At 38.9% G+C, this 16897-nt stretch overlaps 1 protein-coding gene across 3 annotated transcripts in view; it reads right to left on the bottom strand.

The window, feature by feature from the left end:
- LOC121415187 (histone-lysine N-methyltransferase ASH1L-like) overlaps positions 1 to 16679 on the bottom strand; it is a 107842-nt gene extending 91163 nt beyond the window's left edge. For 2 of the 3 annotated variants that reach the window (XM_041608343.1, XM_041608344.1), the window contains exon 1: positions 2126 to 3529. In XM_041608343.1, the coding sequence (XP_041464277.1) occupies positions 2126 to 3391 (1266 nt within the window). In that variant the 5' untranslated portion in view covers positions 3392 to 3529. Of the gene's footprint in view, positions 1 to 2125; positions 3530 to 16269 lie in introns of those variants that run through there. The other variant, XM_041608346.1, reaches the window with a different exon arrangement.
- Positions 16680 to 16897: the final 218 nt, after the last annotated feature.

Below are 16897 nucleotides of genomic sequence, written 5' to 3'. Positions count from 1 at the left end.
AATAAATCACGGTTTTAGAATTTGAAAAATGACAAAAAAAAAGGATATCCAAGGTGCTGTATGCATCCTATGAGGTCAAAATATATATTTGCTCTTGACTCTAATCATGATCGAAAGAAGCACAAGAGTTTACCAAAAGATATTCATGATTTGTATGATGTTGGTTGGGTGATTTGGGCAAGTAAATAAAATAAAGTATAATGATGATAAAATCAGTGTCTGAATGCCATCACATGTCCCATCATACCGTCCAAAAATGCAAAAGCAAGCACATGATCACAAACGTTCATTTCAATGTATGTGATCGTCAATCAGCCGATCGCTGATGCGCAGATAAGTTCAGCGAGGAGCTCGGAACCTGGCTGCCGATACTTGTTTACCCCGCCAATGATTGTGGTTAACCAAAATTGATTTCCAAATCAGAATTTGAATAATGCTGTGTGCGAATGAACTCCCCCCCCCCCATCTTCATTCTAACCCTAAAGGAGAGCAGGTATGATTCATTAGTTAAAATGGAATCAGGATGCAGTGCACAGGGGCCTATTCATGACTATAAAACATCAACACAAGGCAGAATATTGTGTCCTGTCTTCCTGCTGGAATCCTCCTCAGCATCTTTTCTCTTCGTATATTTCCACTTCAGCATTGACAAAGCAATTGGAAAGGTGAGGAAGACGTAGTGAAAGAGGCTGAGCAGAATTCCTGCAAATAGACAATTCACAGATATTCCGTCTTCATTGATCAGATCAGAGTTCTAAATAGACTGCCTATCTTATGGTAGGTTAAAATGCAATGGGCGCCACCACTTTTAATGTGAACAAGTGCAAAGAGAACCAAATTATCCAAGTCCTGCCCTGTAGAATCACAGTATTTTCCAGCTCAAGATTTTATTGCATAAAGGGTATCAATCAGGATATTCTATCAATATTTTATAAAATCATCGGCAAAAAGACCCTGTTGAAAGCCACTTTTCAAGACCGATCCAATGCTGGTCCAGCAGGACTGAACGCTCGAAACGATCTAGTGCGATCCAAGAAATGATCTACGGTGACCCTATGAGCCGAAGGTCCCCATTCTTGACTGCACACGGGTCAAAATTCATCCTTCTGCCCTTGCCAAATTACCACTCTATCCCTTCTAACTTCTACAATTTTCTTATTATAACCTCAATGATCTTGAAAATTGACCTTGTGACCCCCTAATCTACTCAGATAATTTCTATTTCTAACTGCATACATGAGCCAGGCTTGAAATTCATCCCTCCATGTTTATTTGATTATTGAGAAAATGATCACATGATAATTTCATGAATGCAAAGACCTCTCTGCCTTGTGTCTTGATCTTTGAGTCTTGAATGTGTGACCTCAAAATCTAGTTCGATCATCTTGGCTCACAAAAGTTGACCCCTTCAGTAATTGAACAATTAGGATGTTTTTTGTATGATGCCCTATATGACCTTTTGACACCATCTCTCATATAAGGACTGTACATAAGCCAAGTTGATCCTTAAAATTGTCTTTAGTTTTCACAAGAATAAATTTCAATGTACATAATGACCTCTGTGACCCTTGACCTTAATACTCGTAAGGTTCAGATAATCCTCCTTTCTATATGCACACTTGGACTAATTTCAAAGTTAATCCATCTGAAGGTTTTTTAGTTATCATGAGAACGAAAATGGGACGAATGACCCGAAAACGTCATGCCTCCGGCAGGCAGTAAAATGTCTACTTTATAAAATCAAGTGCAGTACCTTTGACCTGCTGTCGCTGTACAATGCTTAAAGGGCTTCCATATCAACGTGATTGGTAAAAGACTATTATTATGACTGTGAACGGGAATGAAATATACCAAACCTGTAGCCCCGTTCAATGGATTGATCAAGGAAAGTGACTGTGGACAGGGTCAAGAAGCTGTAGAGGGTATTAATCCCATGAAAATAATGGCAGCGTCATTGGCAATCAACAAGATAAAACATCCAAAGATGCAGGTGTACAATCATGTATGGAGTGCACACTGCACTTGTTTATAGGCTAAATACAAACTGAAAATGACACGCATGCAGCAAACAATTACATGTAACTATAGTAGGGGTGAGTTCCCAAAATGCTTTTAAAACTCTTACTTCTTCATCAGACTCTTCTACCAGTGGCTTTATTTGCAGTTGTTCATCTTCCTGTTGGACATCTTCAGGTCGATTGCGTCCCCAAACCCTTTCTTCACCATCAGTCTCTTCTTCCAGTGAATAATCTTCCGTTTGATCATCGTCCAGACGATCGTCTTCCGGCGGATCTTCCTCCAAAACTTCTTCTTCATCATCATCAGAGTCATCTTCCGCTGGCATACCTTCCGATCGATCATCTTCCAGTTGATCGTCTTCCAGTGAATCATCTTCCAAGACTCCTTCTTCATCATCAGTTTCATCTTCCGATTGATCGTCTTCCATATCTCCTTCTTCATCATCATCAGTTTCATCTTCCAGTTGATCATCTTCCATAACTCCTTCTTCATGATCAGTTTCATCTTCCTGTGGTTTAACTTCTGATTGATCATCTTCCAAAACTCCTTCATCATCGGTTTCATCTTCCTGTAGCTTAACTTCCGATTGATCCTCTTCCAGATGATCATCCTCCCAAACTGTTTCTTCATCTTCAGTTTCATCTTCCAGTGACTTAAATTCCGGATGATCATCTAGTCTATCATCATCCAAAGATGATTTTGAAACCCTTTCTTCATCATCAGTCTCATCTTCCACTGGTTTAACTTCCAGTTGGTCGTCATCTTCTTGATCGTCTTCCAGTCGATTATTGTCCAGATGATCATCATCCATTCTATCATCCTCCAAAGATGATCTTGAAGCTCTATCTTCATAATCAGTCTCATCTTCTGTTCGATTAACTTCAAGTCGATATTTGTCCCAACATGCTTTAAAAATTTGTTCTTCATCATCGGTCTCATTTTCTTCTTGATCGTCTTCCAGTCGATTATCTTCCAGATTATCATCTTCGAGTTGATCATCTTCCAGGCCATCCTCTTCCAGGCGATCATCTTCAAGGTGGTTGTCTTCCAGGCGATCATCTTCCAGTTGATCACCTTCCACTTGATCATCTCCCCTCACTCTTTCTTCATCCTCAGTCTCATCTTGCAGGGGTTTAACTTCCAATTGATCATCTTCTTCTTGACCATCTACCTGTCGATCATCTTCCAGGCATTCACCTTCCAGGCGATCGCCTTCCCTCACTCTTTCTTCAACCTCAGTCTCATCTTGCACGGGTTTAACTTCCAACTGATCATCTTCCAGTCGATCGAGATCCATTCTCCGAAGCACCACCCGGCTCTTGAAGATGTTCGGTGGTAGTGTCTCGCAGTTGCAAATCAAGTTCAACTCCATGTGGAAAAGTCGCAAAGACTCGGGTACACATACAGAGTCACCTAGTCATGGCACTAATGCGCTTTGCCTGTGCAACACTTCACAAATGGCATCATATCCATAAAGAGAATAGCTGCAATAATGGTACCTGATCTCCTCTATGGCTACACCTCCATGAATGCACAAATAAATCTGTGCCTACAACACGGGTCAGTGCACTTGTTCTGTAGTTCATAATCACAATCTCGTCTATCTCAAGGCCCTTTTGGAAACTCTTTTGAAAAAAACAATTTGAAAAGCCAAAGAAAAAAATGCCACCAATCCATAACAATATAGAGGTGAGAGAGAGAGAGATAGAGATGGAGAGAGGGTGAGAGATGAAGAGTTAAAGGGGTGGGGTGTAAAGAAAAATATGAATATCCCATCCTGAGCTTATTATTCTCTGGGAGCAATCCATGCACTACTGCGCATACTATTGTTCCTATATGACGATAAATGAAGCATAATTCAAAATGACAATAGAGAATGGGCGGCAACCATACTCGATGAGATAAACAAAATTGGGAGCCACGTTTACACAGCCACACAGCATGAGATGGCGCATTTTCCTTTCATGAAAACGTTTTAAAGAGGAGAAAAAAACGTGCATTGTTACGTAGAACTTGGAACAGACCATGGGAATTTGTAAAAGAGGAACTTTCGTGGCACTGCTTACGTGTCAAATCATCCGAGATATACAGCTATCCTAACACGGTCAATCAATACTTCTGCAAATGAATGGAGGACATTTCTTTAGACCAGTTCGATTATATTTTTGAAAAAGTGAATATCATTCAGCATGGCCCATGCATATGCATCATCAATACAAATTAGAGTCTGAGATATCACAGACTAGTAATGCCATTTAAAAAAAAGGGTCTGAAATATTATAGACTGTTACACGTAGCGATGAGAAAGGTCCCAAATAGACCACAGTTCTTGGTCTCACTTGTACAACTTTGAACAAAATTGCAATAATAGGACCAGCACTATTGATGATTTGAGCCATTTAAATGCAACAAAGTCCGGTAATGGGATCCATTAAATGAGGTCAGTACACCTAATAAGACATACAATTTATTGTGGACAAAAGCAGCACCCCCCCCCCACACACACACACACACACCTTCAAGAAAAATATAGGAGAGGAATAGGGCTTTTGGGGGGTTAAAGATAAACTACTGTTGTTGTACGATTACAATTGAATTCGAACAGAATAAGGACCACCATTATTTGTGTGAAAAGTAAACATTGCCAGTTATTTCCAAAGTAATCGCTGAGTTAGAAGCAAAATAAGTAATATAATTTGTTATTGGGAGTATAATAAATGCATGTGCCCATGTGTGCTTATCTGTGTAGGTGATTTCCTGCTTACTCAATGTTCAGTTCTTATTTTATTCCATTTCATATTTGTGTCAGAATTTAGTTTCTATCCATGCTCTCTGTAACTACTCTAGTTTGGTTTTAAGAAGGATGTGCATAAAATAGAGAACAAAAAAATTAGAACATCAAACAGTAAGTTTAACACAACATGAATTTAAAGTCACCCTCATTTGCCATAGGCACAGATATCTATTGAGTTCTTTGAATATCTATTACCTGTGAGGGCATCATGGTCTAGTGGTCATGACACTCGGTCTTTCAATCTGAGGGACGTGGGTTTGATTCCCAGCCATGGCGTGTTTTCCTTCTGCAAGTAATTTACCCACATTGTGCTGGGCTCAACCCAGGTAAGGTGAATGGGAGCCCAGCAGGAAAAAAATTCATCAAATGCTCGAGCACCTCTATGGGCAGCGCAGCTAAGGCCGGGGTAATAATAGCAGCACTTTGTATTCTCAGAAAAGCGCTTTATAAATCCAGCTATGTTGTTATTTTGTAATGTTGATTTTTTGTTTCTTGTTCTATAGGTCACACACAACCTATTTGCCATGATATTCAGGGAGTTGTAGAATATACGAGGCTTTGAATAATCACATGAAATCTGCTTCTTCTTTTTTCTTTCTTTAAGTATCGAGCCAACGGGATGTGATCCAAATGAAGATGGTTGTCATATCCTGCTATTTTGATTGTGCTATTGTACATGTAGTTCTGTTATCCATTAGACTGATAATGGGACTAATGCCATATTTTTACCCATTTTAACCCGTGAAGGCAAATTAGCATAAGATCAAGAGATTATCACTATAGCAAGCTCCTACAATATCTGATAAAACATCAAGAAACACACAACATTATTTACTTGTAAGCACGTAAAATAATCAATATTTATTGATTGATATTTACGATTATTCATTTTGAAAGTTGGGAACGACCATGCAAAAAAGAAAACACACAGATGGTCATTTTCATATTTTTAGACACATTAAGTGAAAAGGTGGGGGTGCTGTAGACAAAACAACTCTCTCTTTCCCTCTCTTCTGTTTTAGATGGAAACTGCAAGGCTTCTTCTAGTCAGATTATAAAGTATCATAACTACAATAAACATGAAGCTATGTGTGTGTGTGCAGGTGCCATGCAAACAATCCAGTTTTCAACTGGCTCACCCACACAGCAATCCCTCTGACACACAAATATAAAGGTCATTATCATTATTATTGAATAGCCCCATCATTGTACGGTTCATAGTACCGGTATATACTATTTACCTGGTAAGGGTGTAATAGTCGTTCTCACAAACTCTTATGAAGAACTTCGCAGCTGGCAAAAAAATTAATTATTAAATTTCAGGATAAATTTTTTAAAAACTTTCTGCCAAATCTGCAACATATTATAAGATTTAACATTGCAATGAATGAGGATTTCAATGCTCCCTTTTTTAGTCCCCCTGCCCCCGTGCAATTTTTTCCCTTGTTTAGTGAAGAGATTCCTGGGGGATGTTTCACAAAGATTTAAGCATGACTTAAGTCGCACTTAAATGCTGACGCGTACATGATATCCAACGCGCGATCTTATTAAAAGATACGTAGTAGTGCGCGTCCTCCTGACAGGATCTGACCAATGCGGTCAAGTCAAGCCTTTCATACCGTATGCAACTTGGTATTTAAGTACGACTCTAAGTCATACTTAATCTTTGTGAAACACCATCCTGATTAAGTACACTGTGATACCAGTATACGCGTAGGCCTATATGGCTCGGTAGTTTCCAGATTTGCTTTGTAACGAATTCACGTTTTCAATGAGGATGAAGAAATAAATGTGGAAATAAATTCAATTCAATTCAAATAAGGTGTGCAGCAAACTACTCTGCACACTTTAGAGATATACTGTAATTTTTCACTTCTCAGCCTGTTATAACATTAAACAGAGAAAAAGACCAGGGAAGCGCTTCATGAAGAAATTTATCACCGTTTTTCATTGACAACTGTTAAAAGCTACTGAAATTCTTGCATCTGATTGGCTGATGAGAGCAATTTTCACGGAACTCTCCCCAGACGTTTAAAAATGATGCCTAGAGCACCCCAAACCACGACGTCTGGTCAACGGTTCACCACTGATAAAAAAATCAAGCAGATGGCAGTGAACTTGACTCAGTAACAGGGATCGTCACCCGACACTTGTTTTAAGCAAAGAGAAGATTATCCAAGCATCGACGTCCAAAAGGGAGCCTTCTGTCATTCAGACTAAACAAAAAAAATTGCTGTCACATGGCTATTTTAATACAAAGGATTTCAGACACAGCAGCAGTTCGATTGATTGATTGATTTTATTTGCTTACTTGCCAAGTCACCAAAACTTTAAGAATGGACTTTATACATCAAAGAATAAAATCAGTAGGTCTGAACAGGAAAGCCCAAGAAAGCTTGAAAGCCTATTTCCAGTGGGGTCCTTGACATGAATGAAAAAAATCCTAACAATCATGATTTACGTTTATGAATCGGCATCATTTCAAAACCTTCCTTCAAAGAGTAAAACATGCTATTCAAACCCGAACACTGACTCACACCAATAAATGGAACCTAGAAAATTTTCAATTTAAATCATTTGCAATGGCTAACCGACTGGCAATGATTCACATGAATTAACATGACCTCTTCAAAACAAGCCCCTTTGTCCAATTTCTTTCTTCCAACCTGCTGGCCGGTCACTTCAGCCCTTTTGCCATTGTTTAGATGATCATTGTGATACTTCTTTCAAACAGGTCATCTACTGAAATTCCCATCGGTGTGAACTGGTCCACCACTCGAAACGCATCTGGGGTAATGCCCCTGTCCTCCTTGTCAATGGACTCAGCCACCGAGCAAGGCCGCGGAATGATCTGTACCCATCAGCGCTAAGTGCCACGTCCACAAGGGGGTTACGGTGGATAAGTAATAAAACCAAATGACTAGCTGACATCTGATACCGCAGAGATTCCCTTTTGTTAGCGATGACCTCTTCATTTCCCAGACCATCTTCAGGCCATCCCTTGGATTAGTGATCTTAGCGTGATCTGGAGAGGGATTGTTACTACAAGAGGAGGAAGGGGGATGGGAACGTCCTTCCCATTTAGTTGCACGCAGCAATCGCAATTCGAGGATTACTTGATGAAGCTTTGCCCGACACCCCTGTGGTTAATCACTTCGCATTCATCTAGAAACAAAATCTACTAATGGACAAAATGGAGGACGGATTTGCCCTTTCCCTACCAAGAATCAACATTTTGCTATGACTGGATGAAATCCTCATAAAGCTACCTGTTTCCATGGCAACTAAGCTATCCATTCACATAAGTACCTTTCTGTATCCTGAGCTGTCAGGGGCTCCAGTCAGGAAAACGGTCATTTACCAATATCCTCAGGAAAGAGCAACTGGGGCTGAAGAATGGATCAAGAGAGGGCCATCAAAGTGAACAAATTTTCCTTTTGCGTAGCCATCGGCAGTAGTCTCCAGATTCAGACACGTTGAGTTGGCAAAACTCTTTTAAAGCAGAATTACAACGAATGAATATTAAGTACAACATATCTCTAAGTACAAATGAATGTGTATTGTAGCCAGGGTCCTGTTTCTTTTTTAGATATTGTTATAACTGTTAAAAGCTACTGAAATCCTTTGATATGATTGGCTGATAGTAACTTTGTAAGAGAAACTGATGATTTTTTTATTATAACAAGTCTTTCTGAAACGGGAACCAGAATTGTACACTGTCTTGATACAAACTTTCACATTATCCAAGAGAAATAGGCCTTTCCCAAATGTAAAGATATTTTGTCAAATTTACACGGTAAAATGTTACATTTCATATTTAGGCCTACATGTACACTTTGATTTGTGTACACTGGATTGAGGGTTTACAGTAAGAATCCTGATTTTTGTCTAAAATAATAATAATAATATTAAACATTTCTTGTACATAGATCATATCACATCATAATATTACAACTCTTAGCATTTCCAAATGACTTGGATACTACCCCTGCTTTATCTTTGAGGCCTTACAGAGCACAAGCATTTCAAGGAATCAATTCCTGCCAGGTACCCATTTAACTCACCTCAGTCGAGTGCCGCACAACGTGAATCAATTTCTTACTGAAGGAAAATACGCCATGGCTGGGATTCGAACCCATCACCTTGTTATAACTTAAGTCCAGAGACTAATCCACAGGGCCACAATGCTCCACATAATTGTACATAATGAAAATCTCCAAATGGTATATGCAGGAGACTCAATATTTATCACATCTTGGATATTTCATTCATCTCTGAACCAATTTTGCTCAAACAAAATCACCTGTCTTCGAAATTCAGGATCTAGCTAGCAATCAATAAATGCATATGCAGCTGACAAAGTATTTCAATATCTCCCCCCCCCCCCTCCAATTTTCTTAACCCTCACATTTATATTTAACCATACAAACAAACCTTCGGAGAGGACCTTAAGCCGTCAGTCCTCTGGTTGCTTGCTTACAAGCATCTTTATAGCAATCAGGTAAAAAAATCCCCACCAATCACCAAAATATCACCAAACAAGTCTTTTTTTCTCCCGATAAGTTGACTTCTTTTGTAGACTACATCCCGAGGCAAGTGGCTTTGGAAAAAAAAATGATGGAGATTTCTTTTATCATTTCCTAGCCATTCCACAAGGGTGTCAGTTGCTCGTAATCAGCCAAAGGCTAGGGTAAGAGGGATGATTCATGGACAGCATGACCCATAAGACTGTACCCTCCAAAAATGCACTAATTGCTAATGTTCACACTCCCAACTTAACTACGTTTTAGCTTTCATGATATGCTACCCCATCCATTTCTCTGAAATATGACAATAGATAGAGAAATCTATTATGCACAGTTATCAAATGACTCATTCCATCAAATACTCTTATAAATATTATTTCTTCAACACATGATCGAGGCAGAATAGGAATAAGCCTCTCTGACAACATGACATAGCGTTCAAAAAATAAATTAACCTAAATAATTGAAATTCATTCAATGTCAAAGTCATTTTAAAAAGGTATCCTTAATTTTCAATTACACCACAATACCCTAAGGTCCAATTCATCAAAACAATGCTATAATTAGTGGTGAAAACAGATCCCACGGTTCCCTTAACTTTGACAAAGAATTATCTCAATTTTCAATCACACCAAAGTTGCTCAAAGTCAGGTTCATGCCATCCAAACATTGTTAAATCGTAGGTGTGAACGGTAGCCCAAGGAGACAGAGCCTATAATTGAACTGTGCCGCTTGTATGAGCGCAGGCCATCAATTATCTATCTGTCCTCGTACCCAGCCATGTTTATAACCCACACTCCACGAAGACGACGACGGGAGCAGATATTACACCTCCCCTGCGGCGATTCCTGATACCTTGCGATAGGTAGGGGTTAAGCAGATCGTAATCCTTCTCCATTGGCTTAAATCATTCAATTAATTCATTATCCAACAATTAGGAGGGGGAAGGGGTTAAGGATAAGACGGATGGAACCCCCTGAGGATTCAGAGTTGCATGAATGGTTACATGCCTTCATCTTCCTGATATGTGACATTCAATCACAATCTATGATTAACGGTTCATTTACTGCAACTTGGATAAACAGATTTCGGTTCAATTTCTTCTGAATCTTTTATTTTCCTGCAGTCAAGTCGATATATGCCATATCCTCCTCTGTCTCCCACCCTCTCTTTCGTTCTCTCTTTCTTTTCCCCTCTCATTTTCCTTAATTATATTTTTTTTTCAGTTTAATGTTTTAATTTCATATCCTATCATGATGTCTCCATGACAGTTGACTGTAACTCGCAAATTATTCAAAATCTCTTCTCGTTGTTCACTTGTCGTCTTTGAGGGTTTATGGCACTATCCTATCAATCTCCAATGAATCTTCTTGTTCTTTCTTAAAACATTCCTTTACAGAGTCTGTCTGTCTCTCTCTCTCTGTTTATATATCTTTCTCCTTTCTCCTTCTCTCTCTTGCTCTCTGTATGTCTTTCACTCTCCCTCTTTCTCTTCCTCCCTCTCTCTAACACACACTCTCTCTCTGTTTATTATTGTTTCTCCCTTCTCTCTCTAACAGTCTCTCTCTCTGTATGTCTTCTATTCTCCCTCTTTCTCTTCCCCTCTATCCCATTCTGTCTGTCCGTATCTATGTCTTTCATTCTTTCTCCCTCTTGTTTGTTTTTAAAATGCCATCTTCATTGATCTCTCAACATGGCTGCTGGTCCGAGGGAGCTTACCCCTTCGCAAACAAGCGATCGGTTGTCGCTAAGCGCCGCAGGCTTGCCAAATGGCATCCACCGTGCACACGCATGCATGGACACTCGGCATGTACTACCATGTTCACAGGATACGTTTAACGAATCAGCAAGTATACAACTCTACCCCCTCTTTCCTAACCGTTCCACCGTCTACGGTGACACGTCTGGCATGTCAACAACTGATTCATGCACCGACAGCTATCACTTCACATCACACCAGGAAATCACGAATAGGCCTCTACATTACATTAAGGTTGATTATTATGTAGGTTCAAATACAACGCATGTATTTATGGTAGGGATGTACATGTAATCCTACTAATTCATTTTCATGTCCTCTCCTTCTCAGTCAAATACAAGGAGATACTTGCAATCGATCTCAAGTCAATTTTGAGTCGCAGGATCAATCGCAAATTTCAATTGATTGACGGTCTGCTTCTTGCATCCACAACTGCAATTGTATTGCTGAATTGATTTGTTTTTAAAAATACTATCAAAATCACTTAGAACATTCTACATGTACATTCAAAATGAGGTTAAAAAAATTAAGGTGACTACATTTCACAACTTACTGCCTAAATCTGCAACATTGGATAAGCAAGAACACTGCGATGAATGGGGAATTCCGAAGCTCCTCTTTTTTATTTTCTAGTGCTCTTTTCAGCATTTTGGGGGCCAAATGGCCCCCAGCCCCCATGAAATTTTTCCCTATTCAAAAGTAATCATGGCTGAATTCACCACTACGTTGATTCTACGACAGGAAGAATGCCGATCTTAAATTTTGAATATATAGTCGCTCCTCGAATGGGGATATCACTGGGCAATTCCATAAAATAATCAACCTTTTTGTACGTCCGACCCCCATTTTTCTTAAGTTGAACTTCACTTCACAAACTGACCAATTCATAGTCATTTGAGAGCATCACAGACTGTCATAAGAACAAAAAAATCAGAGACAGAAAATGTCATGAAGGTCCCACATATAGGGGTGGACGTACATATTTCATGGAATTGCCACACTGTAAAGCGGGTCTGATGTTCAAGACTACCTTGAGAGCTATCCTTGAGCAAAGACTGAAGTTACTCATGACCTTTTGACAGTACACAACCCAAGTGTCCTCAAATGACCCTGGGTCTACAAAATGACTTCCTAGAAATACCAGCCAATCCTGCCCAAAAATCCATCAACATCATCTAAATCGCTGTGTAAACTTTTATGGCAAGCAGATTACACTGTCAAAATGAGGAAATGAAGGAGTAGCCTTTGGCATTGACAAGGAATGATCTGTCAAAAAAGAAACGCATTGGAAAACAATGGGTAAAGCAAGAGGGAAGTTATTAAACTTGTAACAAGGAAATGATACATAACTTTCGCTGTTTGTGTTTGTTCAGTATTCTAGTTCAGACTAGATTGAGTACATACCAAGGCCTACATCAAGATCTATACAAAACAATACATGAATTTATTTACAACAATAAATTAACCATTGACTGTTAATAATTATCATCAATTGGTTAAGTGGAGACCCAGGTGTTAATATTTAGCACTTGAATTTTCAGAGGAGAGGGAGAGAGAGAAAAAACAATGAGAAAAGGATTATCAACAAAGAGAAAGAAATTGGGATATTGAAGTAAAAGCTGGAAATGATAGCAAAACAGTAAAAGGGATGATTTCATGGGAAAAAAATTAAATTGAGGACAAAGGTGATAGGTATGAATGAATAAATAGTGATGAGAAAAGAAACATCAACTGAATAAAAGGAAACAGGGAGACTGAAAAAGAAACTGGAAAGAAAGTGAAAATGAAATAGGCCTAGTTAAGTTGTGGGCCTACAACAGAACTTTGATATGGAAGGAATTATTTCTGGAAAATGAATAATCAAGAAGAAACAAAAAGAAAGGGGAAATGGATGAAGAAATAGTGGGAGGGGCCCATGCATTTTAAACTTCGGAATTCCACATCCACAGTTGCCAGAAAGAGGTACAGTTTCCAAGACTACCCAACAGCTTCCCATCCCTTTCCTGTAAATCACCCACTCATGCGCCCCCTCACCATTTCCCCAAACCTACCAGCAACCAGGATCTCCAGTGTCCTCAACTGACCCTGAACAAGGTCAGGTAATTAAGGTCAGTGCAAATCTACCTTGACTGGGGGGAATTCTTGTAAACATTGAAGATACCATCAAGCTGTGAGGGGATAAAAACTAGACTGCCCCAGGGATAAACTGATAAGATAACCCTCTCACAGATCCTTTATAGTGATACACTTCATCAGCTAGTCTACAATCCCAAACCCCTTTCAAACAGCACCCCATCACCCCAACTCTCCGCTCACACTTGTGGAGTGTAAAATTATCTGTAACTTTGCAAGAAAGTGGTTCGATGATGTCATCCCCAGAAATAGCGATGTCCAATAGGAATTGGAGAAATAGGCTGGGCTACTTGGAAGTCTGGTGACTGAGTCACACTATCGACCTTCAAAATGGCCATGAAACATCTAGACACATGTCTGAATTCAAGACTATATTGGTGGCTTGACCACAACATCAACAAAGCTAAATGACTTGTAATGGACCAGTCCATGATCCTGTATGTATACTAGGCCTATACATCACACCTTTTTACGATGTACTCTTGTGGTGAGACATCTGAAAAGTTGAAAGTAAATATATTCAAAACATACACAAAAGAGTGTGTCAATATCACTCAGGATAGAATCAAGATACAAGTCACTCTAAAAAATATGATCAGGAAAATAATATGAATGAAGTCCTATATATTAAAAAGTGAAAAAAGTCAATGATCAAAAGCACAATTTTTTTCGTTCATTTTATAGAATATCCTGAGGCCATTATTTAAGCAATGTTCAAACAAAGAGCATATTCAGCAAAACATAGGCCTACTACCGTTATAATAAACGAATCACTGATTAACTGCTAACTCAACGCATATCTTTTGAGAAGCCATGAACAAACAAAACAGGGCAGATTTCACGAAACAGCTTGTTGGTGATTTTCACCAACTATCCGTTATAAGCTACTGAAATCCTGGCATCTGATTGGCTAAGAGCACATATGTCAAACAAAACCACCGACAAGACGCTCCAGACAACACTCCTCAGGTCCACTAGGCTTATCACGGACATCAACGTTGTTGATAATTCCTATAACTGGCAAACAAGATACCTGTACTAATCATTCTTAAAGGACAAGTCCACCCCAACAAAAACTTGATTTGAATAAAAAGAGAAAAATTTAACAAGCATAACACTGAAAATTTCATCAAAATCGGATGTAAAATAAGAAAGTTATGGCATTTTAAAGTTTCGCTTATTTTCAACAAAATAGTTATATGAACGAGCCAGTTACATCCAAATGAGAGAGTCGATGATGTCACTCACTCACTATTTCTTTTGTTTTTTTTATTGTTTGAATTATACAATATTTCCATTTTAACAAATTTGACGATTAGGACCTCCTTGCCTGAAGCACAAAATGTTAAAATAATGGAATTCCACGTGTTCAGGGAGGAATGAAACTTCATTTCACATGACAATGACGAGAAAATAAAAATATTTCATATTTCATGTAATAAAATACAAAAGAAATAGTGAGTGAGTGATGTCATCAACTCTCTCATTTGGATGTAACTGGCTCGTTCATATAACTATTTTGTTAAAAATAAGCGGAACTTTGAAATGTCATAACTTTCTTATTTTACATCCGATTTTGATGAAATTTTCAGCATTGTGCTTGTCTGATTTTTCTCTATTGATTCAAATCAACATTTTTCTGAGGTGGACTTGACCTTTAAACAGGACATAAAGGCTATCATCTCAATTAACCTTATTCCAAAAATAGACAGTAGTGCTGCCTCTCAAATAAATATTTGTAACTAAAGGAGCTTTCACAATTGGTTTTGTGACTATTTGCAGCAAATGAGATTATAGGAGTGATATTACAACTAATTGATCGCAAGCCATGACACATCTAACTGTGAAAGCAATTTTGTCATTTATACACTCTCATAAAAAAATTGTTGATTATCAACTTACATAACAAAGTTGCAAATCAGTGAAAAAGATTCTTAATGGACAGTAGGTTTACAATCTTTATATAAAAAAACTTATCATAATAATTATAATAGTAATAATAATAATGATAATAGGCATTCATATTGTGCCATCTATCTAAAAATAATCTATTCTGAGGCGTATTATTAATTATTATTACTACCCCAGCTTTAGTTCAAGCAGCCTTTCGGCACTCAGTGCATTTCAAGGAATTAATCCGGCTGGGTACCCATTCACCTCACCTGGGTTGAGTGAAGCACAATGTGGATAAATTTCTTGCTGAAGGAAGACATGCCATGGTTGGGATTCGAACCCACGTCCCTCTGGTTGAGAGACGAGAGTCGTAACCACTCGACCACGACACCCCCACTATATAGTTTAGTTTATATGTACATTGGTTAACTATTATTTGTTCTAGATTCTTAGTAAATCATGCAAAATTTGGTGGTTATTTTTACCCTAAACAGGGCCCGGCCCAGACACATAATTTCACTAAAGGTCCGATCCAGCAACTTTTGAAGGGTCAACAAGGTTTAGGTAACAATTTGGATCTTAAAGAAAGCAAAAGAATAAATATTCCCACACCGAAGAGCCATCATATCACTTAACCTAGAGGGGGTGGTATCGTTTTGAATTCTATTGAAAGAATCAAAGTCCAATTGGAGAGAAAAAATCTTCCCACCACCATGACATACAGACGATTGCAACGTACGACAACACATGGGAAATGTGAAGCTCAAAGTCACACATACCGTACTTTACAAACGAGTCTGGATATTTATTAACTAACTATACGGCGTGCATTGATCAAAGGTAAACACTGAGAATTGTTCAATCGTACTTGTAAATGTATTGAAATACTGATTATCATCCTTTAAAGTACAACGGGGGGGGGTGTCATAATAGACTTAGCCCTCAGCATGTGACATGTCCCTCGTGGCATCGCGATGCCATGCTGCGTATCGACTTTTAACTGTCCTTGTTTCCAAACTTGTGAACAAACAGCAATGTTGATTTGAAAAACATTTGACTCAAAAATTTAAACAGAGAGAGGGGGGGGGTGTCAGATGATCTGATTGCTTATTGATGCATGTTAAAGAAAAAATATTTGTATTTACCTTTCGACAAAGACTAGCACGTGATACACAATCCAAGAATTGAAAGGAAGTCCATGTATGAATTAGATACTCCAGTTAATGTATGTTTCCACGCTAATCCAAATATCAAGCGCTGCCGGAGCACAAGCAAACCTGAGAAGCGCACGAACAGAATTGATGACGACAAGACGTCCTGACGCAAATATACCCGATAATTCACCAGCGTCCACCGTCCCGTCGCGGGTGGATGTATGGGTTGGCAAGAGTTGTCGCGCTTCCTCTTCTACTCTCTCTCTCTCTCTCTCTCTCCCCCTCTCACCACCAGCTGGGGGAATTGGTTGGGCAAAGTGTACTGTAACTAATCATGCACAAATGGAGCAGCGAACATTTGTGTGTGTGTGTAAGTGTATGAGGTGAGTGTAAAGAGCGTGCTTTCCTGCCTGTTGGTTGAGCATCATAGGGACTGGTTGGCACACACACACCCACCCACACACACATTCATATCATAGCTCGGAGTGCTCCTGCACACACTGCACTTGACAAACATTAACACACACCAAGCAATGGGATACTATCTACATACTTGTACTACATAATGACATGACAAAAGCTAGTCTAACCGGGCAGACATGATATGGTTTCTCGAATG

Source organism: Lytechinus variegatus, chromosome 5, assembly GCF_018143015.1.
Source record: "Lytechinus variegatus isolate NC3 chromosome 5, Lvar_3.0, whole genome shotgun sequence".
NCBI classification, from domain to species: domain Eukaryota; kingdom Metazoa; phylum Echinodermata; class Echinoidea; order Temnopleuroida; family Toxopneustidae; genus Lytechinus; species Lytechinus variegatus.
Note: the sequence above shows the minus strand (reverse complement) of the source record. Positions and strands in the feature narration are given on the sequence as shown.